The sequence below is a fragment of the Perca fluviatilis genome, chromosome 22, assembly GCF_010015445.1.
Source record: "Perca fluviatilis chromosome 22, GENO_Pfluv_1.0, whole genome shotgun sequence".
NCBI lineage: Eukaryota > Metazoa > Chordata > Actinopteri > Perciformes > Percidae > Perca > Perca fluviatilis.
Genome location: NC_053133.1, coordinates 4,497,813 through 4,524,972, shown reverse-complemented (window position 1 = coordinate 4,524,972; position 27,160 = coordinate 4,497,813). Strand labels below are relative to the sequence as shown.

General features: G+C 41.5%; 2 protein-coding genes across 3 annotated transcripts in view; one reads left to right on the top strand and one right to left on the bottom strand.

Annotated features, from left to right (window-relative positions):
* Positions 1 to 2,523: 2,523 nt before the first annotated feature.
* Positions 2,524 to 13,260, bottom strand: trdmt1 (tRNA aspartic acid methyltransferase 1). Its single transcript, XM_039789738.1, has 11 exons — positions 13,103 to 13,260; positions 12,110 to 12,219; positions 11,225 to 11,301; positions 10,008 to 10,079; positions 8,864 to 8,929; positions 8,491 to 8,560; positions 8,329 to 8,403; positions 6,024 to 6,349; positions 4,509 to 4,566; positions 3,968 to 4,097; positions 2,524 to 2,940 (listed from the first exon to the last, which is right to left on the bottom strand). Exons 1-11 carry the CDS (start codon positions 13,209 to 13,211, stop codon positions 2,840 to 2,842), a joined length of 1,194 nt encoding a protein of 397 aa, XP_039645672.1. The 5' UTR covers positions 13,212 to 13,260; the 3' UTR covers positions 2,524 to 2,839.
* A 1,103-nt stretch (positions 13,261 to 14,363) lies between these two features.
* rsu1 (Ras suppressor protein 1) overlaps positions 14,364 to 27,160 on the top strand; it is a 43,759-nt gene continuing 30,962 nt past the window's right edge. The window contains exons 1-4 of one of the 2 annotated variants that reach the window (XM_039789748.1): positions 14,364 to 14,519; positions 14,622 to 14,748; positions 16,024 to 16,074; positions 23,017 to 23,137. In XM_039789748.1, coding sequence (XP_039645682.1) covers positions 14,640 to 14,748; positions 16,024 to 16,074; positions 23,017 to 23,137 — 281 coding nt within the window. In that variant the 5' untranslated portion in view covers positions 14,364 to 14,519; positions 14,622 to 14,639. Of the gene's footprint in view, positions 14,522 to 14,621; positions 14,749 to 16,023; positions 16,075 to 23,016; positions 23,138 to 27,160 lie in introns of both variants that reach the window. The other variant, XM_039789749.1, reaches the window with a different exon arrangement.

Genomic DNA, 27,160 nt, shown 5'->3' with positions numbered 1-27,160 from the left:
GGGAAGGGGGCTAATTTGTACAAAAATACAATAGTGGCATGAATACAAAACATTATGAAGTGTAATGTTTTCTATTTTAAAATATTGATAAATAAATTGTAAGTGATGTTGAATATCCTATAGGCCTACTACAGTAGTGTAACGGACCGCCCCTACGGTTCAGCAGGCATGTGAACCGCCGATTAATTGCAAATGTAACCATCACAGTGTGAAATCCAGTTTAACTGCTGCTGTTACGTGAACGGGCCTCAGCAGAGAGGCGGAGCGAGACGGCGTCTCTATATTTAGGGAAGCACTCAAAACGTTGAGTTTCATGCGTAGACTATATGGCTCCCATCAGGTGTTAAAATGAACTGTACCAAAACACGGGAAAAAGGACTTAAGGACACATTTTCATTTTTACAGGTTATGAAACTGTCTCAATGTAATACTGATAGACGGCAGCGTAGCCCGCTGCGCAGACCAACACGGTCTCACGGCAGTTCGTGAAATGGTCACGTTATTTAATCTATTGATTTGTGTACACGGACACGTAAATCTTGTTTTTTTCCGTGGTGGTCAACACGTATTTTAAACTAATGTATTTCAATGTGTGGCAGTGCGAGTGGGCTATGACACTCGAGAAGCTAAAAATTTCCCGACAACGCCACTTGGGATAGGCCCAAGACCTTTAAAAGCACACAGGTTTGTTCTCAAAATCAGGGGTCAGAGACAATAAAGTAATTACAAAAATATACAATTTTACTTAGATATGTTTTAACATAGCAATATCTTTTCTGTTAAGAAGGTAAGTGATGATATTAGAAAAATAATAACCAAAACAATTCAAATCAATAAACCACCATGTATAATGAATAGAAAGAAAAAGCAAACAAAATCAACCCATGCAAGAGGTACAACAGTTAATACACAGCATTTATATAAAACAATCCTTTTGTACGGTTATCTGAATTTTCCAATCCTTAGCCTATCATTCCAGGAGAGCTATATCCGCTCCAACACCAATCAGTCCAGAACGCTCGGCATCCAGCACTCTCTAGGCTATATCCAGAATATTTTTACCAGAATCCAGAACAGCGTCAGTGGGAGAAGATGCGCCGGGGAGTACTGGCCCTTTAATTAGTTGTGGCACCACGATAGCCCCGCAGCAGCAAGTATGAGGCTGCAGCCCGGTCCAGCGATAATGCCCCCCACCTATCACAATCAAAGGGGATGAGCCCCAGGTGTGCACAGTGGGGTGGTGGAGGGAACCTCATCCTGTCACAAATGGGAAGCATCTTTCGCGATCACAGCACGACTACAGTAGCAAATAGTATGAAATGCCGAAAATCTACAACTAAACAACACAGGACTTTCACCCAGGAGACCGGGGATCGTGTCCCGGCGTGTCACCTTAACTTTCCCCGTTCTTCTTTTCCTAAACTCAACCGTCCGGTTGTTGTCGTGCGTCCCCCAGAGGCCGCGGATCGTGTCCCGGCGTGTGACGTGTCCTTTGCCCGTTCTTCTTTTCCTAAACCCAACCTCCGTATAGATGCTTCCCATTACGTGCTGACCACCACGAAATAAACAAGATTAACGTGTCCGTGTACACGAATCAATAGATTCAAAATAACGTGACCATTTCACGAACTACCGTGAGCTCCGGCGGACGGAGAGCTCTGCGTCCTACAGCAGCGGTTTCTCGCTGCGCCGCCGGTCCCCAGAACACCGTGGTCAGATCTTTGCATATCTGTTGTTGGGGATTTTTTGATTCAGGGCACAATAATGTTTACACCAAATTGTTTTGTAATTTAAGATGGCCAATTACTTCATGTCCTATGGTCCTGTGATAAGGTCCAGGAATTTTGGACTTGGATACATGATAACCTATGTCAGAGTGCAGGGAGCCAGGTTCTATTCAGCACAACATTATTACATTATTATCTCTGGGAGATGGGTCAATTCTGAGCGGGATGGATCAGCACATAAGAAGCTGGGTCCAGACTAGTTTAATGATAGCCAGACAGATTCTTTTAAGAGGATGGAAGAATGAAGGGCTGCCGTCAATCCAGGAGTGGGCTCGGGAGATGGCTAGGGTGGCGGCGTTTGAAAAAAAAAGTCATATAAACAGTTTGACGGATAAAAAAAAAAAAAAAAAGACATTATGAAATGCAAAAGTGCATTTTTCAATACAAATCGTTTTTGTTAAATAAATATTATACACACTAATTTGTTGATGAAATAATAGTTATGGGTTTAAATAAATTTCCTTTCATACAACTTATTGGTTCATTTATATTTAACATTTTTATTTCTTGACTTAAAAAAAACTTCAAAATGATGACAGAAGCTTATGGCAAAATATATATGTAAACCAAAGATGCAGAGTGGATTAATTAATGGATGGATGAATGGAAATGCAAGATACTCGGGAGTTCTAATTATGAATGCAAACACCAGTGTGGGTGCCACCTCCACATTTATAAAATAAAAAAATTGTTTGAGATAGTGCTGAAAAAGAATAAACCTGGAAAAAATGCTAAAAATGATCAATCAGGTAAAAACATGAAAAAACACAAAACAATGTACTTCACAGGTACGTTTTTAGTTTAGAAAATTTTTAAAAATCTATACTTTATTCTTATAAAAAAAGACTTGTACAGTTTGAAGTCAAATGTAATAAAACAAGTAACTTAAAAGTGAGTGCAACATTTGGCCAGTTAACATCCCCAACAAAAAGTACACTATACATTTTGAAGCACTGCCATTGGGCAGAGAGTAATATACATATACATTATACATATATTATCATGTATAATCAACAGTGACAAATAGGATGGTCTTCTCCTTCAGAGTGTTGCTAGGAGACCAGCAGCTGGAGGAGTCTGGCCACCACCACAACGTTGAGGCTGTTGCCTAGAACTCTGTACTGCTGCCTGGTGCTGATCTGCTCCGGGAAGGCTGCAACATTAGGAAAAAAAAATAAATCAGCCAACACTTGGGGATGTAATCCATCCAATAATACAGTATATTTAAAGCTCAATATCACATTAAGACTAGAATTGGGGGAAAAAAAGAGGAAGCAATAGAAAATCTTAGTCTGTCAAAATGTCAGACAAATAGACTTAAAAAGTGGTATGGTAGGTTATATTCTGCTTGGGGAGGTCCCCGAGGAGAGAGGATGGAGGAGGGATCAACGAGGAGCTATAACCGAGGATACAGAGAGCAGCCTTCCTGGAAGCCGTGCAGCTGAAAGCCGTTGCTAACTCCGCCCAAACAGCTGACTGATTAATGTGATGCTTTAATGGAAAGGATGTCTCAGCCCTCTAAAAACACGTTTCCTCTCTCCTCGCGTCATTTCCCGCGTTTCCTCGGTGGGAAGTGGAGGAGTCGAGGATGCAATTCGACGAAAGTGAGATGCCCCTATGGATTAGCGCTGCACGATAGGAGGAAAATATCTTATTGCGATTATTTTGACTGATATTGCGATTGGAATTCACGATATTGGAGGGAATGATAATTGTTGTATCGTCATTCTCATTTGTCATGGAAAATGGATTATAGTGGGATTTTTGTAGGCCGTCTCTTTGTAGGAAGTCTCTGCAGCACCTCAATACTTAATTCAGAATGGTTTGACATATATTTTACCTTTAACAAATAATGTGCCCCCCCTGTGTTTTGGATATTGCACTACAGTTCATATTGCTATTTCAATAAAATTGCGATTAATTGTGCAGCCCTGCTATGGATTTATATAAATAAACTGATACAGAGTCTTGTTCATTCCTGTGAGAGTTGCTCATTGGTGCATGGAGCCAAAAAAAAAGCTCCTGTTTAGCGCTCTCAGTGTTGGGCCTCAGCATGAGTGTTTTTTTTTTTTAATCATATGCAGTTGGAAAAGATGCACATAATGCGCATGATGAGAAAAAGGGGCCTGGAGGAGACAGGACTTGACCCGGCCGTACGGGCTGACAGATGTGTGACTCACAGAAGCTTTGGGGGAAGCCCATGAGGTTGGCAACTTCTCTCGGGGTGAAATAACGGAGCTTCAGCTTCAACAGCCGCTGCAGTTTCTCTTCTTCAGAGCACTGGTCCAGACCTCCAAACACACGGTCCAGCTGCAGAGCACACACACAGCAAAGGCCTTCAAAACACTAACAGACAGAATGGCATTGTTCAATACACTAAGGCTACATTTAACTTACTTAGCTACGTTTTGGTTTAAAAACTAATCTCTTTTGCCACGTTCCCCCCTCTCATTCCCCCCTAAACCGGATCCATCTGGAAACATTTCTGACCCGTTTTGGTTTGGAATCTGCGGGGTTGTGTTGCAGTCTCAACGGCCGCAAACGGAGACCTTTGGCGACACCGACACTGACGCCAACGTTTCTCCTCCTGATTGGGTCTTATTGGTCATGACGTCTCGTTCTGCTCGTGACTGAGCCGGAGTGCAGCCGGACATTGGGCGCACATGGCCGGTACCTTGGCTGTTTAGTCTTGGTGATGCCTGTACTGAAGTTCCAACCTACCTCTGTTTCCATGCAGCACTGCAGCACTGAGCCAGTTCCCTCCACGTACCGCCCATAGCTAGGGACGAAACAAAATCACATCATCACTGAGTGATCAACCAACCAGACAGACAGAGAAACAACAGCGCTCAGATCAGAGGAAGACCCGACCCAGGACCCTCATTGGACTGGTCTGAATTATACTAAGTCTAAATTGGGTCGAGTGCGGTCATGTTTCCATGGGGCTGTGAGGTCTGTGAGTGTGTCTCCGAGCCGACTGTCACCCAGATTCTCCAACGGGTGCACCTGCGCTGCGTTCAGGCTGCGTTCCGGTTTTGTTCCATCCTCCGCCACGCGCCGTACCACACCGGGAGCGTCTCAGAAGCAGAGAGTCTTGCTGCCCGACTTGCAGATTATATTGTCTCTACAAGAACTTTACACAACAATCACCTGTTTATTAAAGGGCTCATATTATGCTCATTTTCAGGTTCATAATTGTATTTAGAGGTTATATCAGACTAGGTGTCCATGGTTTAATTAAAATAAAAACACCATATTTTTGTTGTACTGCACATTGTTGCAGCTCCTCTTTTCACCCTGTGTCTTGAGCTCTCTGTTTTAGCTACAGAGTGAGGCATCTCACTTCTGTTCCATCTTTGATGGGAGTCGCACATGCGCAGTACCTAGGTAAGGACTACTAGCCAGTCAGAAGCAGAGTATGAGGGCGTGCCCTGACAGTAGCTAGGTAAGGACTACTAGCCAGTCAGAAGCAGAGTATGAGGGCGTGCCCTGACAGTAGCTAGGTAAGGACTACTAGCCAGTCAGAAGCAGAGTATGAGGGCGTGCCCTGACAGTAGCTAGGTAAGGACTACTAGCCAGTCAGAAGCAGAGTATGAGGGCGTGCCATGCTAGCAGCTAGGCGAGCATTATAATGTGTGTTACAAAGTGACCACGTTTGTCTCTGAAGTAAAGGCTGGACTACAATAGAGCTGTTTGGAGCAGTTGGTGAACAGTATTTTCTGTTGGAGATGGTAAGTCCCTTTGGGGGGACTTTGGGCTTTTTCACTTTGTAAACCTATAACATGCACAAAAAAGATATATAACACTATAAAGGAAAGAGAAAAGCCAAAAAGCATAATATGAGCACTTTAAGATCTAAGTATCTACCTTCTACTCCAAGCTCTCCTACAGTTAAACTCCATGCCTTGTATTTTCTGGCATTGTGCTGATAAAAAGAATCTGTGATCTTCACGCACGCTTCTGGGACGCGCCGTAGGGCGGCTGGTGGAATATCAAGCATTGTCTTGAATGGCCGCGTGGGGCCGCGGCGCCTCCGGAACGCAGTGCAATCCTGCGCCCAGTGGAAAAGAGGGGTGACAATTACAGCTCTGATCACAAATCAGACATTTTCAGCAGTTTTTCCATCACGGAGTCACTGAGGTTCCAACTTGCATGTACTGTGTTATTATTCTTGTGCAAAACTGCAGTACTAGTGAGACAAGCGAAGCTAGCGACAGTGAGATGAAGAGCACTCACCCTTTGGTGAAGCACACAGACCTCCTGCATGTGGGCCTGACTATGTCCAGGAGCAGAGCATAGCGCAGCAGAGTTTTAGGAGGAAGGAGAAAGTCTTCCATGTTCACTTCTGTCTGTGGTTGCAGGAAGTCTTGGACCTGCCTGACAGACAGATCGTTGTTCTGACTCCTCTTCCTCTGGGCATCCATTGTGGTCTCGAGCTTATACAGGACCTGACCCCCCTGCTTTCCCTCCTCTGGCTGCAAGGTACCTGAGAAGGGAGGGCTCGACACTGGGGGCGGCTCAGGGGAGTCCCTCTCAGCAGGATGTGGGAAGGCATCTAAAATCTAAGATGACATACTTTATCAAAAGCCTTACATCACCAGTACCAGTATTACCAAGTCCTAACCGAATCAAAAGACCCAGCAAACCGGATTACCTCAAATTACACACACACAAACATTACATCGGGACAATTTACAGTATGGTACAAACCGTTTTTTATGGAGTTCTGTTGATTATCCAGAGCAACTGCTGCTCACTGAAATCCAATTCCCCTCTCTAACATTAGGGTAGAGGCAGACATTTTAAAACCAGGACAAATAAGCCCAAACCGTTTCCATGGCTACTGTAGGTACCAATAGAGGCAAGTCAGAAACGATCCGTCTTTGGTTATGTGAGAATTATTTAACCCTCTGAGCCCTAAAGTATTTTTGACAACTTATGGTCATATCTAACTACTCTGCCCTCGGGTGATTCCTCTTCACTATCTACGATCTTCGTTTTATCTGCAATGACGGACCAGCCTTCCATTGGTGGACAAGACGTAAACAAGCTTTTGATTGGTCAGAATGGTCTCCCAGAGCATAATGGGAAAAGCAAAATGGTGGTTAGCAACAAAGCTAGCGGCGATAAACGACCAAAAATGTATAAATTCTGGACATGAAGTGGATCAATCTTGGATGTAACAGTTTGGATTTATTGCACGAAGACCCCAAAAACCGATGGAGTTTTTTTGATAGCTACGACAAGCTCGAGCTCATAGGGTTAAGGATAGACTCCTTAAAAAAGGCACAATAAGTAAGGGGTTCCTCAAAAACTAAATATAGACTGACACAAAATTACATACTACGAAAGTAATCCCTCTCAATCATTATGAGCCACTAGAAGTGCGTGGTGGGGTCTGTATCTTCTTTTCTTCTTGCTGTGCTGCGTGTGGGACGTATATGGGTGTCAGCCTTTGGGCATGGGTGTAAATTTCATCTACCAGACAATAAATATGAAATTTCTCAAAGAGCAATTTTTGAAGGGGACGCAGATAATACATACAATATAGTACTACTGTAGAGGACACCAGTAACTAGGCTGGCGAACGATTTCATTCACTTTAAACTAGGGATGCACCAAATCCAGATTTTTGGGGTTCAGCTGAATACCGAATCCACTGGTTAAGATTCTGCTGAATCCGAAACCGAATACCGAATCCTCGTCCCATCCTCAGTCCATTAACACAGTAAACACATTCATGAAGTAAACAACGTCCACAGCAGTGTATTTTTCGTACCTGAAGTTGCTGCCGTCTGTAGATTCCTTCACGCACAACTCATATTCTTTCGGATGCTTCATACGCAAATGTAACAGCGGCCATGTTGTGTATTGTTTAGGGTCCTCACCACCGCAAGACAAATCGGCGTTGCAGATTGAACATGTAGCTGGACTTGATTGGCCTTCTTTTGACTGAAAGTACTGCCAAACAACAACTTTTTCTGCTCACCAGTTCCATTTCCACTTTCTCACAGCCTGCTGCATTGAACGCTCCACCTACGTAAACACCTTCCCGTAATCAACGGCGCCGTCATTACTTCGACCAGCGTAGTGCGCGTAGTGCAAGCGTAGGCTTTGTTTGGTGGAAAAAAAATTCTAAAAAGGTTCAGCAGAAACCGAACCCCGTCAAAAAAAAATACAATATTCAGCCGAATCCGAAGCAGAATCCTGGATCCGGTGCTTCCCTACTTGAAACAGATGAAGTGATTCTTACATCTAATAGAGATGATGCTGAACTGAGGGGGAGTCTAGTTTTAGCTCTAGATGGGGTGGGATAGGGGGACAAAAATGTCTGTAGATTTTTATGACTTTATGTATTTTTATTGTATACTGTAAATACTTGTATGTATTTTTATTGCGCCATCTACCTGCCCAGTGGTAGATGAAACTAGCAATTTGCTACAACCTGGCACAAGACATCTATTAATGGGTTTTTTGTGCACTGTCCCTGTTCAAATGAATAAATTACAATTACACCAGGATTACTGTCGGCAAGCCTCACCTTTGAACTGATGAAGTTTTCTGTGGAAATCTTGGCAATCAGGAAATAACGCAGTCTGGAATTTGGCATCCCGACCTGGATGTATGGATGGAACAGTGGTGTGAATATAACTTGCAGTGCAGTATGGATTTATTGAAATGAGTCACAGTGGGTCTTTCTTACACTTGTGGGTGAGACCATGATCTCGTGGAAAGTGTATCCACATTCCACGAGTGTTTTCACCAAACGTTCCCTGGAGAGTAGAAGAAGAATATGAGGAACGGCTTTACCTTACAGTGCTTTTAACAGTCATTCAAATCATTTGTGAGAACAAACATAACAAAATTACTTACACGTAAAATGTCCAATATTATAAAACACAGACCTCAGTACTTTGTAATAATTAGAGAGTACATTTTGACCCAAGTATGCTTGTTGGTATTTAAAAGCAAAGAAAATGTGCAAGTTTTTCAACACAGATTTCAATACTCCCTGCCCACTGGCACGGTGACCTTTCAGGGTTTTTGAACGGACCGTGCGTGGTCTCCATGGTTACCTGGCAGAGGAGCTCTCGAAGCCTTTGACGTTCTCCAGCAGGATGAAGCGCGGCAGCCTGCGCAGCCTGGCCACACACCGCCACATGGAGGGAAGAAGGGATCAGAGGCTTTATGGACTCAATGTTCTATTTACATTTGAAATAGCTTTAAATTGAATGAATCAAACTTCCATTTGGTGGATGTACCCACACTGTAGCATGATGGAGAACGCTGCTGAAACTTGGACGTCAAACTAGTTCTCCAGTCCAGAAACGCGCCAGCGACTCTATCAGTATTGAAAGGCCAACGGTGCAATGTGGCTCGAAATATCTGTTCTACGGGCATATCAAAAAGTCATAGTATAGCCCGTCGATAAGTCAAAGTATAGCATGTCGAAAGGTCATAAAATAGCACGTCGAAAAAAGTAAAAAAACTAGTCATAGTATAGTATGCTAAAAACTTCACAATAGAAAAGAGATTTCTTTTGTGAAGTTTGAAGAAGAGCTTTGCTAATGTTAATTCCACCTGGACACTGAAACACCAATCTGTTCCTATTTTAATCTGCAGACATTTGGGGCGCCTGGGTAGCTCACCTGGTTGAGCGTGCGCCCCCTATACAAAGGCTGAGTTGTCGCAGCTGGCGTGGGTTCGATTCGGGAATAGGGCTGGGGAATATATCAATATTATATCGATATTGTGATAGGTGACTAGATATCGTCTTAGATTTTGGATATTGTAATATCGTGATATGACAAAAGTGTTGTCTTTTCCTGGTTTTAAAAGGTGTGATGTCATTTTCTGAACCTACCAGACTGTTCTAGCTGTTCTATTATTTTCCTTTACCCATTTAATCATTATATCCACATTACTTTTGATTATTTATCAAATCTCTTATAAATCTCATTGTGTAAATAGGTTTGGGAAAGCAGCAACTGTCAACCCTACAATATCGCCACAATATTGATATCGAGGTATTTGGTCAAAAATATCGTGATATTTGACTTCCTCCATATCGCCCAGCCCTATTCTGGAAAGAAAGAAAAAAACAGCACGTGGCTAGAAAATTGCATTCTTACAAATTGCGATTTCAATATGAAATATATGTTTTTTTTGGTCCAGGCTGACCAGAGGGCAATATAAAACCAAAATGTGGAGATAAAAAACCTTGGCAGAAGATCGAGGATGTAGAGGAAGCTCTTGGTTCTCAGGTCAGCAACGTCCCCCTGAAGTCCTAACCTGCACAGAGAACAAACCGAGAGAAATGTTCCCTACACGGTCGGGACATTTGCCAATAACCCGACCAGTAACTCCAGCGTCTGTTGGAGAGCTGCCGAGCAGCGTGGCCGTAGGACTTCACATTTCTGCTGTTGTGTTATTACGGTTTCCAACCCTACACCAGTTTTTATATTGCAATTGGTACATTTTCATTTTATACATTGTTGGTTCTTTGCTGCATCTTGTTTGTTGGGCTTTGTTGTAACTTACTTAATTTGAAAAATGTTTATTACTATAAAATGTCTCCTTTCAACACAATTTATATTATGATTAATACATTTAAAGAGTGTACTTTCTTTATAAATATGTTAGCTAGTTGGTTATGGTCCAAAATCAAGTATTAATGTGTAGTTTTCAGTTAACTAACACAGGCCCCCACTAACTAAGACCTAAACATGAAAAAAGCCAGGGAAAAACCCCCCATTTGGACAATTTCTTGTTCCAAATTATTTCATTTATATAGGTGCGGAGAGAACCTGGACGAAAACATTTAAACTCCACGAAAAAGGCTTGTCTGACTGATTTTTGGACAACTTGTTGGATCACACTGCATACTAGCGGTGGTAGAAGAAGTGTTCAGATCCTTTACTAAAGTAAAAGTTCTAATACCACACTGTAAAAATACTTTAATACAAGTGAAAGTCCTGCATTGAAAATGTTACTTCAGTAAAAGTGTGTAAGTATCATCAGGAAAATGTAGTTAAAGTATTAAAAGTAAAGAACTCTCCTCCCATAGTAGAAAGAGTAAAGGATCCAACCAGTTGTGTGTTTAATGGTCTCATCATCTCAGCTGGACTTGTAGCCTTATATTGTAGGCTAGTTTACTTTAGAATCAAACATCAGATTTTATAAACTACATGGAATTTGTGTACAGTACTCTTAATGTGTAAAGTAACTAGTAACTAAAGCTGTAACAGATGAATGTAGTGGAGTAAAAAGTATAATATTTCTCTCTGAAATGTAGCAGAGTAGAAGTAGAAAGTGGCATGGAAATTACACTTAAAAGTACAAATCCCTCAACATGTGGACTGTATTACAGTACTGGAGTAACTGTACTTAGTTACATTCCACCACTGCTCAGTGCACACAAAACACAGCCGACCTACCTGGTGAAAGGCTGGCACGGAGGACTCATCAAAATCATGTCAATAGATAATTTATTGAAGTCATCTAGTGATATGCCCTAGAAATAAAAGGGAAAACTATTCAAGGTTTCAAAAGATAGAACATGGTAAAGTTCAAAATAAAGCCCAGAGGACTTGACATAATATGGCGCTGGGCTTCACATTGAAAACTAAAATAGCACAAAGATTAATTATGGCCATTCCTATACAGTTCTCAAATCATGTATTTCTGAGACATTAGACCTGGCCCTAACAGAAAACACTGAAACTAACTAAAACCCTAACCCCAACTATAACTAAATATATTTAAAACAAACTGAAACTGAACTATAACTAGCAAGAAAACAAAAAAAAAATTACCTAAAACTACACTCAAAATCGAAAAGTCAAAATCAAAACTCACTTAAAATTCTAAACTCTTACAACCTTGTCACAGAGGGGATCACCTGCTCATTAAATGACAAGCAACAGACGTAGGGCTGGGCAATATATGGATATATATGTATCAACATATATAATATATATGAGGCTAGATACGGTCTTACATTTTGGATATCGCAACACAAGTGTTGTCTTTTCCTAGTTTTAAAGGCTGCATTACAGTAAAGTGATGTACTTTTCTGAAGTTAGACTCTTCTAGCTTATATTTGCCTTTACCCACTAAGTCAATGTACCCACATCATTGGTGACTATTTATCAAAACTGTGTAGATTTTTTTTTTTATTCCGAAAACCCCAATAGTCAACCCTACAACATCGACATGGGTGTATTTGGTCAAAAATATCTTAATGTTTGATTTTCTCCATATGGCCCAGCTCTAGTTAGAATCCCTGTTTATTCCTACCAAAAGCCTCCACTCTCACCCACCTCAATGGTCTTGTTCCACAGGGCCGTGTCTGGGAAATTGTGCCCGTAGATTTGATTGGCCGTGGTGTTTATGTCGATGGCAGCCACTACCTGGGCAGGTACGCCACTCTCTGGAGGAAGAGACAACAGATAATAAGCAACAGGTGGAAGATTTTCTTAAGATTTTTATTTATTTAATGTTTATTTGACAGGGACAAATGCATAAAACATTGCTTTATAAAGAATACTAAGTAGATGCCATGCACACAGGTTTATAGCCATGACTTATTTGCAACCTCTGTCCCTAAAACCCCTGTTTTACGAAGATAACTAATACATACATACATACATACATACATACATACATACATACATACATACATACATACATACATACATAGATAGATAGATAGATAGGCCGGTAACAATTATTACATAATTGTCTAATTGTCAATATTTGTAAGAAGAAATATTATATGATAATAAAGAGGCGTGGTTTACTTCATAGCCTGTGTACCTGTGTTATGACACTGGGTCACATGGCAGTGATAAATAAGAAAATATGTATCCTGGGATGCATTCAAAACTTTAATTGGTTTAAAAAAGTAATAAATATTTGTGTATATATATATATATATATATATATATATATATATATATATATATATTTTATTTTATATTTTTTTTAATACACCCAATGTTGTACAACAAGAATGACTAAGCAAGTCTTGAACAAATAAATAGTGGTTATTATTATTTTACGTCCATGCCGCTATGGATTGTGGGTAACTTTGTCCACAGAAAGTCGGCTCCATGTGGATTTGGACCATAGACTGTATATTATTGGACCTAATGATGTGGACAGCCCACCGAACGTAGAACGTTAGGATTTGTTCACGGTAACGGTAACTGTTCAATACAACACACCGTGGCAGAGAACCGTCACGGGTTGGAACTTATAAAGAAATACTACTACAGTAAGTCTTCGGACCAATTTAGCGACGATAAGCTTACCCTTTAAGGCATAATGCATCCCTCCTATCCCACTGTAGAGCTCTAGCACCCGCCATGGCACCGGCACACTCTCCATGGCACATTCACTCATTGACATATATATAAGCATTCACTGCTGACTCTTCCTCCTCCTCCTCTTCTTCTACATTTAAACAGCTGACAGTTCTTCTTTGTGATGTTTTATGGAGGTTGTCAACAGCGAAATGGCGCATTACCGCCACTGTCTGGTCTGGAGACTGGAGTGGTGGATTATTTAATATAATATTAATATATATTATACTGTAATATGCACCCATGCAGCTGCCAGTTTATTAGGTCCACCTAACCTCAGGGACTATACAACCAAATAGCAATGCATAGTGAAACATTTGAAACACAGCAATAAATATATAAATTAATAGATACATTTAGGTAAATAATTATATATACGTTAATATGTAATAATGCTATGCCATTATTATGGCAACATTTTGCATGCACACAAGTTAATTCATTGATACAGAAAAAAACTTGTTGTGTTACATTCTTGCTGCCACAATGTAGGGAACATTTACAGTCATAGTTTCATATACATATGCCATATGTATTTTCAATTCAATTTTATTTATAGTATCAAATCATAACAAGAGTTATCTCGAGACACTTATATACATACACATATATAGGCCATATACATATATATACACACACACACATATATATATATATATATATTTTTTTTTAAGGAAGATATTTTGCATAAAATATATAATAATAAAATATGATAAAGGTTATGAGTAAATGTGCATCTTCCAAATACATGAGAAAACATTTGAAGTCGAAACCTAACGAGACAAAATGAATGATAAAATAAATATTTCATCTTATTAGATGTGAAAAAATTTGCTGTGGAGACTTTCAACTAGCTAGCCTACATTTGCCATATAATTACTCAAGACACTAGCACAGAAGCGATATTGTAGGCTGTAAAATAATTCCAGCAAATCGTATTTCTGTTTTTGCTTTAAGAAATAAGGTGAAATATATCTCAAATAATTCTATTTTTGTTTATGCTTCTGTTAAAATAACAATCGGTCTGAGGAGGGTTTCATATGTCATCTTTATAATGTTCCTTTGTTTGTCGGTTGCTTATTCTCAACATTATTTTCCTGTTCACGTTTATTATAGACTATATGTATTTGTGTGCGCTGCTGTTTTTGGGAGCTCTTAATTTGACACGGAGGAGTGGCTGAAGGAACCGGAAGTATCCTATTATGGAATAGTGGCTTTCACATAAACTTCCGGTTGGGTGTCAGCTTGAAGCGAAGTCTCTATCAGAATTTCAAAAGCCAGTATATTTCTCTTTTTCATTCCTTTTTTTAATGTTAGTTTTTCTTCGTGTCGCCATAGCAGCCTTCACATTCTCCCGCCGCTAACCGTGTGAGTGCTGGTTGTTGTTGTGGCTCTCATTTCAACGCTACAATGTAACCTTTCCAACTGACGTTAACTTAACACGCTGTGCCTTTTTTTTTGGATTCAGTGTTTACAGAAAAAAAACATGTCCAAGTCTTTGAAGAAGATAGTGGAGGAGAGTCGGGATAAGAACATTCCAGAGGTGGATATGTGCGACAGAGGCATTTCCAACATGCTGGACATCCCAGGACTATGTAAGATAATGGCTTCCATTTCACCACCAAAATACATTAAAACATGCTATTGTAACCGACATTAGGTAGCGAATGTTGAGGCGTAGTGGTCGTTTGACATGACGAATCTTGGAAATAAGTGTCATAAGTTATAAACCTATATAATATATACCTCAGTGGTGAGGACGTCACCGCTAGACAAACACTTAAAGGAGTGATAGAATGATTATATAGGGTATTTCACACTGTTCCTTAAGGTCTCCTAATGGGGTATGGAACATTGGTTGGGCCGAAAATGTCCCAGGTGCTATTCTTTTGGCCCTTATGCATCCCTGTGGAATGTCTCTATTTGGAACGACAGCTTTTCTTCCAAATATGGTATGCTCATGAATATTTACATGAGCTGCGTGCTGATTGGTTGAGGAACCACATACGCGTACATTGGAGACGAGACAGCAGGTCTCATATTTCAGACACTGCAACGTTACATTGTTTGTCTGCTATTTCATTATTAAATTCACTTCTGAGACTTTTTTTTTTTTGAGAAATCAACTACATAAAGCTCAAATATGGGCCGTTTATGAAATGGTGGCTAATTGCAAATTTGGTAATTTGTTTGACTTCAGGAGCTCCACACAGTCTCACGAGAAAGCAGGAGCCTACTGGGCTCCATACCCAGGGCAAAGTCACCGTTTCTGGGTTACCGGACTACCAGGGCTCCGCAGAGCTGGCCAGCTTCCAGCTGCCGGCATAACTATCGTATATTTACAGTTTGAATTTCGTCACGACATGTATATCACAGCTACCCTAAGGTTTTAACATGGCTAACACTTTTGTCCGATTTCAATTTACATCATTTTTGTGAATTTAAGAGGAGCTGCTAGCTAGGCTATGTGTCCCATTTTATCCTATGGTAAAAGATCGCCGCTACACTTTCGGCATAACTATAGTATATTTACACTTTGCATTTCGTGACGGCACGTATATCACAGCTCCCTAAGGTCTTACAAAGCTTAGCTAACACTTTTGTCCGATTTAATGCATTTTTGTGAATTTTGCATTTTAGATGTCTCGTTAGTCGGAGGCAAGCTAGCTCTCATTGATTGAGCTCCATCCAGCTCACTCGCGGACAAGAGGCGTTTATTTCCCCTATCGTTTGTTTAAATAACTCAACACACATATATTATTAATTGCAGTCCTTATTCAAATGTTGTGTACAGTAAGATGCCCAAGTAAACAAAGTGCCGAGTGTGTTGCTGTGCTGTTGTGTTGACTGGATGTTCCATGTCGTTTCAGTCACTCTGTCTAACATCACGCAGCTGGTCCTCAGCCACAACAAGCTCACAGGTAAGCCTCTCACACACTGTCAGTAGTAATGTAGTCTATGTCAACAACGTTCCACTTCCGAGATAGTTCCGGTGCTATCGCAATGTTTATTTCGCCAGTTGATATCGCGATGATGATAATAAACGATATAATGTGCAGACCTAATCGTTTAGAGATCTCTACGCTCACTTGAAGGTGCTGTTACACAAACTCACAGGCAGTTCAGAGCTTGTGTTTGGTGTTTATAAAATGTTCTCGTGGCAGAGATAGAGGCAGTGATGTTTCCTGTTTCCTGTACGGGGCTCTCACACCGCCTCAAAACACCCCAACAAGTCCGATCTCCGGTTACATGACTGACCACCGCAGCTTGACACGGGATTGCGTTTCTCCAAAAGTTGAATCTGTCGCAACTTTGTTACAGTATTGAATGAAAAAAACTGCACAAAAAATGAATATTCAAATCCCAAAATTTAATATCTACCCAACGAATGAATATCCAAATAGGTTTGTAAGTAACTAGCTACATAATGTCAGCATCCAAGCCCTGACCCTTATGCAGAATGAATATATTAATGTTCAAGAAAAGGCAGAAAAAGAGAAATGCATGGAGAGTTATGCAGGGCATTGTCAATTATGTTCATTTAAGAAATAAATTCAATGTTTTTACTCTAGGGTGTAATTGCCACACTTTTCAAAATCCAGTTAGTGTCCCCTCCACTTTCGTTTGATATTATTTTATGTATAAGCAGTCCCTCCAGAAAACCACTCAATCAGTTTTTGCAAGTTCCCGCAATTTCATCGCATAAAATTGCATAAATATATATGAAAACTTCTCAAACCAAAGTTACACCCCTGTGTGTAACCGTGTCATTGACAGGGATAGAACCTAAGAGGGATCCTGGGATTCATTCAAAACTTTTAACTCGTTTGAAAAAGTCATACCTAAATTAATGTTTTTAAAATTTGAATGAAAGAAGCAATTCTATTGTTTTTTTTTTGAACAAGGTCTGTTTATTCAAGATTTTACAACCTACCAAAAAAACAAAGGAGAACTCAAACAGTACAGTATAAAACAAAACCCCAACACAACCCATCCCTCCACCCATCAGACAAAAATTATTTGATATATACAGTTAAAAAACAAAACAAAAAAAAAACGTAGAAATTATTGGAAAAGGATACATAAATATACATACATAAACAGACATACAAAAGTAATTTTGGGGCTGTATTCTCTACATGATTTTTTCAACAAATGTCAAGAAGGGTTGCCAGATTGCATAGAATCTCTGGACAGACCCTTGAAGAGAGTATCTTATTTTCTCTAGTTTAAGATATTGCATAATCTCCTTAATCCAATGAGAAAAAGTGGGAGGAAGAGAGTCTTTCCATTTAAACAATATTAATCTCCTGGCAAGAAGTGTGCAAAAGGCTAACATTTTACAATTATAGCTGCTCAGGTGCAAGTTCTGTGCTGTAACACCAAATAAAGCAAGAAAAGGAGATGGTTCTATTGGCAGTCCTATCGTTTCTGAAAATGCGTCAAAAATCAATTTCCAAAAGTTATACAAACTTGGGCATGTCCAGAACATGTGTAAAAGGCTTGCAGGAACTTGCCTACATCACAAATAGGATCTAGTTCTGGTCTGAATTTAGATAACCTAACCTTCGACCAATTGAGTCGGTGTACCACCTTGAATTGTACAACCACATGACAGATAGATGATGAATAGATCCGTTTAATAATTTTCTGCCACGTTGTCTCTGAAATTTGTTCGTTGAAATCTTTCTCCCATTCATTCTTTAAGTAATCTAAATCTGTCAGGCAATGCTGAGTCAGGAGATTATAAATTCTACCGATGACTTGTTTGGGATCTTTTACTAACTTAAAAATAGAGTCTAATAGAGATGCAGGAGGGTATGAAGGAAAACAATCAGTATGTGAAACCAAAAAATTCCGTACTTGCAAAAATCTAAAGAAGTGGGACCTGGGAATCTTAAATCGAGCAACCAGCTCATCAAAAGATGCAAAGGTGTTCTCAATATAAAGATCTTGCAATGTGCAGATCCCACTCTTAACCCAGATATCGAAGGCTTTATCTAATATTGAAGGGATAAACATAAGGTTTTTACTTAATGGGGCACATAAGGAGAGGCTACGAAGAGCAAATGCTTTTCTAAATTGATTCCAAATTTTTAAGGATTGTGTCACTATGGGGTTGAAGGAATAGCGAGAGGCAGGTTTAGGCATTGGAAGTACAGAGCACATTAAAGATGATAAAGAGACAGATTTGCAGGAAATTTTAGCAATTCTATTGTTAATCGCCTTTTTTTTTTATTTATTTCTGAGCCAGTGAAGCGTACAAGCAACATTTTGGAATTGTTAGAAAGTCCCAGTTGGCTCCTGTTGCTCCTGTGGATCGGGAACAATGTACAGGTCGAGTGCACATGTTTACCAGTAGCCGATTGGAAGGGATGCCATGGCGTCTTGCACCAGCAGAGGTCACCACACCCCCATCAACATTCTCACAGTAACCTGGGTTTCAACCGTTATCAAACATTTAAATAACTGAATAACCACATCAAGTTTCCCTTATGTATTATAATCATTTCTGTGGCATATAAATAAATAAATTTGTATTTATAAAACTGTTCAATTAGGAATATTTTTCGGTAGGTTTAATAACACTAACTTTTCTACATTTTTCCTCTTGTGCATTCTAAGTGGAATGCAGCCATCAGTAATGGTTTAATACCAGGACCTCTCCTAAGTGGAATGCAGCCATCAGTAATGGTTTAATACCAGGACCTCTCCTAAGTGGAATGCAGCCATCAGTAATGGTTTAATACCAGGACCTCTCCTAAGTGGAATGCAGCCATCATTAATGGTTTAATACCAGGACCTCTCCTAAGTGGAATGCAGCCATCAGTAATGGTTTAATACCAGGACCTCTCCTAAGTGGAATGCAGCCATCAGTAATGGTTTAATACCAGGACCTCTCCTAAGTGGAATGCAGCCATCAGTAATGGTTTAATACCAGGACCTCTCCTAAGTGGAATGCAGCCATCATTAATGGTTTAATACCAGGACCTCTCCTAAGTGGAATGCAGCCATCAGTAATGGTTTAATACCAGGACCTCTCCTAAGTGGAATGCAGCCATCATTAATGGTTTAATACCAGGACCTCTCCTAAGTGGAATGCAGCCATCAGTAATGGTTTAATACCAGGGTCTCTCCTAAGTGGAATGCAGCCATCATTAATGGTTTAATACCAGGGTCTCTCCTAAGTGGAATGCAGCCATCAATAATGGTTTAATACCAGGGTCTCTCCTAAGTGGAATGCAGCCATCATTAATGGTTTAATACCAGGGTCTCTCCTAAGTGGAATGCAGCCATCATTAATGGTTTAATACCAGGACCTCTCCTAAGTGGAATGCAGCCATCAGTAATGGTTTAATACCAGGGCCTCTCCTAAGTGGGATGCAGCCATCAGTAATGGTTTAATACCAGGGCCTCTCCTAAGTGGAATGCAGCCATCAGTAATGGTTTAATACCAGGGCCTCTCCTAAGTGGAATGCAGCCATCAGTAATGGTTTAATACCAGGGCCTCTCCTAAGTGGAATGCAGCCATCAGTAATGGTATTGAATACACCTGTGCTTTTTAGAGATGCACCGATTACATCTTTTTCCTTGAGTTAGGCCAGCAGATACTGATTGTAGCCGATTCCGATTTAATTTTTTCTAACCAATTTACAGCACACGCAAATATTTATTTTCTATCTTTTCTTTAATAGAACATTTTGCACAGAACACAAAATTTTTTGAACAGATAATGGATCACTATAAAATAGAACTATATAAATAACTCCTGGTGTGGAAAATTCACACACATCTAAAGTGAAATGTTTGAACCATTTCCTTCTTTTCACATCCAATATCCAACTAAAAAAATGTGATTTGGGTTTTTGGTGTCGTCCCTCCACGCCCTACTTTTTCCTTGCAGGTGTTGCATATTGCAAACTTGTTATCTTCTGAACACGCGCTGAAGAATTTCAGCAACAAACGGCAAACAAACAGCTGACATGTTGCAAGTTAATTCATGTGGGCGAATAGCGCCGACACACGCTTCACACCGCGAGCGGGTACGCACGCCACACACAGCGGAAAAGTTGAGAGAAAGGAAAAAAGACTGATGTTGTCAGTCAATTGTAGCGTTGACCGGCATGAAATCGGCATATTTCAGACTGACCTGCCGGTCGCCGGTCATGGCCGAGCACGTGAAAACCGGCCAATTCCGGTCACCGGCCGGTCTATCGGTGCATCTCTAGTGCTTTTTTTACTATGACATGTCAACATGTCTGCCATGAAAAAGGTCTATTTTGTGGGAAAGCAGAGCTCGTAGTAAAGTGTGAACGTGAACTTTAGAAATTTTTTCCACTTTAACTTGACCTGTCGCAGAGTGGTTTCCTCTCCACCGTGACTCCAGTCCTGCAGTCTTTCTTTTGTCAGTGCGAACAATAAAAGTATTTCAGCACAGTCAAGTAATTCCACTTTCTTTTAAGATCAATTGAACTCATTTTCAGTTGCTGAAAAAACATATTCCTGACAGTACTGAAATGTTGACAAGACAGTGTAAAAGTAACAATATTTTCATTATTATAAAATGACCTAATCCACACGGATTGGGAAAAATGTCAGACAAAGGACATTGTTTGACCAAATACATCAAAACATGACAGATCTGGTTGAGGTTGACTTTTAATTTTCATCAGATACATAAACCAACATTTGACATGCACGTTTTCGTCAGCGCTGGCTGATTCGGAGACATGCTCACCTTCCGCTGTGCTTTCTAATCTGCTGCTGGAGATGGAACGATTACGCACATGTCACACTCTGGGTTATTTATAGCCCAGATCAGACAGAAATGGTGATAACGTAATTGGCGTGGTTACCCACCTGCAGGCACTCTCAAGGTATGCTCGGTAACTCTCAGCTGTCCCGCCCTGCCAGCAGCCGCGCCGCCATCTTATCCAGTATGCCGTGGTGATCCTACAGACACAGCTGCACCGTGACAGACAGGACGGGGCTGCACGCTGCTGCTCTATGAAGTTACTGTAATCAAGAATAGAGCTGGGCACCGAATGTAATACTTTTTAGGCACCAACCGAATACGGAACCGGTACGTTTGGGGGCGGTGTAAAAACAACGGCTGAACTCTGGTGTAGGATTGGGCATCGAGAACCGATTCCGACTTGGAATAGTTTCAAAAGTTACGATTCCAGTTGAATCGTTTGGAGGATTTGGTTTCAAATCTGAATCCTCTTCGCAATTTAACACGCAAGTTTTGGTTTCCATAGCGGCCAGGCGCTTGTTGGGTTGCAGCCTTGGAGCACAGCAAGCAGCGCTCTAGTCTGGCCTTATTTTACATTGAAAAAGCCCGGTAAAACTGTAACCCACCTTTTGAATCTTACGATACGTTAAGTAACAAAACAATCGGGTCGGTAGGAATTCGACATCCTATCACATCAGATATTATTGATGTTGTTTTATTCCAGAACTCATGCACCTGTTCACACTCCCAGACCATGTGCAGGAAAGTTCCAGTTTGTTCAGGTTGACAGAACGTACAATAGGGAGTAGGAATGCCAGGATGGGTGCTGCGTTTTAACCCAAACCTAACCATAACCAGTTCCTCCCAACGGCGCCTTCCAGGGGTCCTTGGGGTCAAAAAACACTGATAAACTGACAAAGCGCAGTGTGAACGCAAACTGAACCAACTGAAACATGTTGCAACTTCACCCCTGAGTCGTCCGAACTATAGGTTTTAAAAGCACCCTAAATGTCTTCACACAGGGCTGCAGGGTTTTCTTCCTCAAACAAGCCAGCATATAACCTGATACTCCCGCAGCTCCCCCAGGTCACACTAACACGACAGGCCAGAGGAGCCCATATGGAAATCAATATCCTATATAGTACGGAGGACCTTATAAATACCGTCGGTCCATCAACTTGGATCGGAGGTTGTGGTGTTCCATTGATTGAGCTGTGGTCAGTGGCCCACAGAGGGGAGGAGGCCAGCTAAATGCAATTGATTTCTGGCATCCTCCATGAACCAGCGGGACCTTTTTAAAACCAGACCGAGTCTTTACTGACCCTCCGACACACGGCAGAGTGTCCATCTGTTGACTGTTGTACTCTAAGCACTGGCATCGTGTCCCTGTTCCACTCCATATAATGATACTGGGGCATCAACGCTGCTGGATCGTATCGTAGTTTGGGTACTAAGATAGTCTGTTGTAACAATGTCACCTATCGCACACACATACACGCATGCACACCGGTCCACCTGATACAGTATCAGTATGCCCAGACCTCACCTCTCCAACACTCATTCTCCTGGCAGCATTCAGGTCAGGGCCTGGCCGCCTGTCTTCCACTGCTTCCCTCTCTCTCTCCTCCCATTGATCAGTACGATAATCCGATAAACTCCGTGCTCTCTGTTATCAGCCCATTGATCTGTGGCCGCAGACCACGGGGCAATAAAACTGCCGATGGAAGTGAAGAGAGAGAGTTGCAATATGTGTGCTGTTGGAACGTCGACATGTAGAGGCCGCAGCCGCTAATGGACTCGTCGATTCCAGCGGGTTTGTCGGAGCCCCGCAGCTAATGACAACACGCTGACTGTCAGGAATAGGGGCTGTTGATGAGTGCGAACCACACTCTGTAGACACTCTGTAGAAAGGTACAGACATCTTGAAGAGGGGTGTGTGTGTGTGTGTGTGTGTGTGTGTGTGTGTGTGTGTGTGTGTGTGTGTGTGTGTGTGTGTGTGTGTGTGTGTGTGTGTGTGTGTGTGTGTGTGTGTGTGTGTGTGTGTGTGTGTGTGTGTGTGTGTGTGTGTGTGTGTGTGTGTGTGTGCGCCTGATATGCTTTTCATTTCTCTCCTCTGTGTGTCTCCCAGCGGTGCCTGCTAACATCTCCGAGCTGAAGAATCTGGAGGTTCTGAACATGTTCAACAACCAGATAGAGGAGCTGCCCACCCAGATCAGCAGCCTTCAGAAGTTGAAACACCTCAACCTCGGGTATGTCCCACTCTAACTTGGTTAACACACACACACACACACACACACACACACACACACACACACACACTGTTGTTTATTTACTGCTGCCCCGAGGCCAGGCTTGTCTACTGTCTGATTATTCTCCTTTTTTCTTCATTTCTTCTTCATCTTCTTTCAGATTCATACACATTTTATGCACTTTGATCATTTCTTATGCACCAATTTATGTTGGCAATACCTTTTTGTTTATGTGAAGAAAATTACAAGTGACAATAGAAACTATAAAAATATAATGGAATATATGGCAGTAAGGGGGCTTTTCCATCAGGGACCTGGGCCTGGATCCTAAAGTTGACCCCAAAGTACTGCTCGTTTGCTCAAAGTGAATTGTGAACCCGCCCATGCCCAAGTCCACTTGAAAAGGTGGTCTTTACAGTTCATGTGTTCTCCCTCACGGTTTGCATCAGGTGTAGAAACCAGCTGTACCAAAAACACGAAAATTGACTCCACCTATCTAGGGAGGTCCCGGGACATGTAAATAGGCTGTTTCACATTCATTTTAAGAGCCATAGCAAAACAACATGCTCTACATGTCTCAACCAGTTCAGTTGAATATTTTGGTTAGAATATTTTGCACCCTGAAAGCAAAGCTCCCATCACAGCCAGCAGCAATAAAAGGAATACAAAAAATGAATCAAATATGGACAAAAGACTATCAATATTAGATCTAAGAGTGTGGATTTATTGCACAAAGTCCTCTGAAAGAATCCCGAAGAAGCGCAGACTTTGGACCGGCCTTTTACACTTTCCTTCATACTGAGTGCATTCGCCAACACTCGCAAGTCGCACCCGCTGTGCTGTGGGCGTGAAAGACGGTTGCAGATGTAATAATTCAATATTATATATTAATTCAATATTAAATAATACCAAATATAAGTCGTATTATAATGCTAACCCAGAGCTATATATTGGCTACCCTCCATACACGCTTGCTTATTTGAAAAGTTGGGTCTTTGAGAGAAAGCATTGTGTTCAGTACAGACTAAAGCTTAGATGGGGCCCAAAAAATCAAGCCCAACCCTACCTGAGCCCGGCCCGGCCCAACACATTAACTGGAATTAGGAGCCCGAGCCAGAATTTAAACCCGAAATTTTTTGAATACGTGGGCCGTTATAACTGACGTTATGTATGCTTGGAGAAGTAACAAAAGAGGACGTTGAAGGCTGACTGTCATCTTTTCTGCCACGGCGAGCCTGCTTCATGTGTCTGTTCCTCGTCCAAGTCCCCGATTTATTTGCTGTCGTAGGCGAGCAGCGTGCCGCACTTAATGCACTCGACAAAGCCGACACATATGTTGTCACTGCCCACGACTTGTTTAAAATGGTTCCATACCTCTGACTTTCCTCCACACTTGCTCAAAGGTAATTCTCCTTTTTTTCTTTACATCTTCAAGCTCCATGTTGTACTTCAGCTCAGCAGGCCCGGTGTGATGTGTGCGAGTGGAGGAGACGCTGCGCATGATTACGGCATAGCTTTCTCCCCACCCAATTAGGCTAATAAAGTTATGATTAAAAAAACACAAATGCTTGATCAAGGCCCGGTCTGAGGATAGTGTCTGGAAATATCGGCCCAGTTCGGGCTCGGGCAGAGAATCTAAGCTCTAGTACAGACTAACTTATCAGAGTTAATCTGGATTCATACGTTTTGGACAAATTTGTGTTAATGTACGCATGTTGACGTTGAGAAAAAAGTGTTTTTCAATGACAGTTCTTCAGATTTCTTTCTTCATGTAACACTTTTGTTTGGTTTTAACTTTCTGTCCCTGTTTTGGCGTGGGGGGGAGGGGTTTGAGGTGGGGGGGGGAGGAGAGCATGATTTACAAGTAATCCGAAAAGACCGTCGGTCTCCTGGACCCACAGTCCGCTGCTCCGAGGCATGGCGTCGGCACACAGCTAGCATACATAGCCGCGACTTTATCTGGAACTCAAACACAGCAAGCGTCCAGTCAAACAGGTCTGCTTCTCTGTGCAGGGTTTTTTTTTTTTCACGTAGAACCGGGCAGGTTGACGTTATCGGACGTTCTGCTGGTCTGGCAGAGGTTCGCTGGGACAAGCTAAGTAACGTTTGTGCTGTTTGAGGGTTCCAGGTGAACGTGGGAAAGCCGTTCCTGTAGATGTTCATAGATGGGTCCGCTCGTTTTTATGAGAGAGAAAGAAGGGGCTGAGCAAATCAATGCACTGTGCCAAGCTCTAAAATAAAACAAGATTCATTCCATTTTTTTAACCCTTGTGTCGTCTTCCCGTCTACGCCTCTTTTTAACAGTTTGTTTTTGCTTTTTCCAACGATTTAAATTGTAACATTTTTCTTCCACACATTCTCAGCGCTTATTTCTACGTTCCATATATTCTGATATAAAACAAAAATTGAAAACGGGTCAATTTCACCCGAAGTCAACACAAGGGTTAAGATTATTTTTTTTGGGGCATTTGTAGGCTTTTATTTGGATAGGACAGCTTAGACATGAAAGGGCAGAGAGAAGGGGAATGACATGCAGCAAGGGGCCGCGGGTCGGAGTCGAACCTGCAGCCGCTGCATCGAAGGAGCAAACCTCTATATATGGGTGCCCGCTCTACCAGGTGAGCTAACCAGGGGCCTGAGATTCATTCCATTTTAAATAGCAAAAAAAACAGACAATGATTGGAAAATCCATATGTGGCTCAAACATGCACAACAAATTAAAAAGCCTACTGACGCTAAGAGTAACCCAACCTCAAAACGATCTGGAAGTGTGTTTGTGCATGTGTGCAACCTGTTGGCGAGACATGCTTCATGTGCGCGTTAGATGTGACTGCAGGCTTCCACAGGCAGGGTGTCAGTGACAGGAGGATTAGGAGCGCAGCCTTGGTGTGTATTGATCCATAGACAAACATCATCTGGATAGTGTAAGCCTCCCACTGCTATTCAGGCTGTGCATTCACTTTTCATCGTCTGTTTGTTTTTCTGTGTGTGTGTGTGTGTGTGTGTGTGTGTGTGTGTGTGTGTGTGTGTGTGTGTGTGTGTGTGTGTGTGTGTGTGTGTGTGTGTGTGTGTGTGTGTGTGTGTGTGTGTGTGTGTGTGCGCCTGTGAGTGCTTAATCTCATTTGTCAAACACGCATAATAGATTTGAGATAGAAGCGTCGTCCTTGTGACCTGTCTGTTGCGTGCACACACAAACACGTAGCCATATATGTGCAGAAACTCCGCTGGTGTCTCTGACATCATCAAATCCTCCCCGTCTGCTAATCTGTCTGCCCAGGCCTTTTGAGCTGCTTCCTACCGATTTGGTCACAGATGTGGGTGATTGGTAGTCCACAAGGACAAGCGGCAAAACAAACGGCACGAACCGGGACCACTGGGTACCTGAACGCAAGATTGGAAACACAAGATCCTGATTTAGTAATACGGTCCCACACTTTACATGGTTTCTGTAATTGATTATTGAAGATTATAAAAAATAAATACTGGTTGGCTAAATGCCACTATAGCACAGCCATGCACAGTAATCTAAGAGACATTAGTTCTTAAAGGTCCTAAGACATGCTGCTTTTTGGATGCTTTTATATAGACCTTAGTGGTCCCCTAATACTGTATCTGAAGTCTCTTTTATATAGAACTTAGTGGTCCCCTAATACTGTATCTGAAGTCTCTTTTATATAGACCTTTGTGGTCCCCTAATACTGTATCTGAAGTCTCTTTTATATAGACCTTAGTGGTCCCCTAATACTGTATCTGATGTCTCTTTTATATAGACCTTAGTGGTCCCCTAATACTGTATCTGAAGTCTCTTTTATATAGACCTTAGTGGTCCCCTAATACTGTATCTGAAGTCTCTTTTATATAGACCTTAGTGGTCCCCTAATACTGTATCTGAAGTCTCTTTTATATAGACCTTAGTGGTCCCCTAATACTGTATCTGAAGTCTCTTTTATATAGACCTTAGTGGTCCCCTAATACTGTATCTGAAGTCTCTTTTATATAGACCTTAGTGGTCCCCTAATACTG

Excerpts from the sequence above, each read along its gene's own strand:
- trdmt1 (XM_039789738.1), bottom strand. The coding sequence starts at position 13,211 with ATGCTTATATATATGTCAATGAGTGAATGTGCCATGGAGAGTGTGCCG. Across the intron at positions 10,080-11,224 it reads CCGTGCCAGCCTTTCACCAG|GTTAGGACTTCAGGGGGACG; the intron begins GTAGGTCGGCTG and ends TTCTCTGTGCAG. Across the intron at positions 4,567-6,023 it reads TCTGTGTGCTTCACCAAAGG|CTATGGGCGGTACGTGGAGG; the intron begins GTGAGTGCTCTT and ends TTTCGTCCCTAG.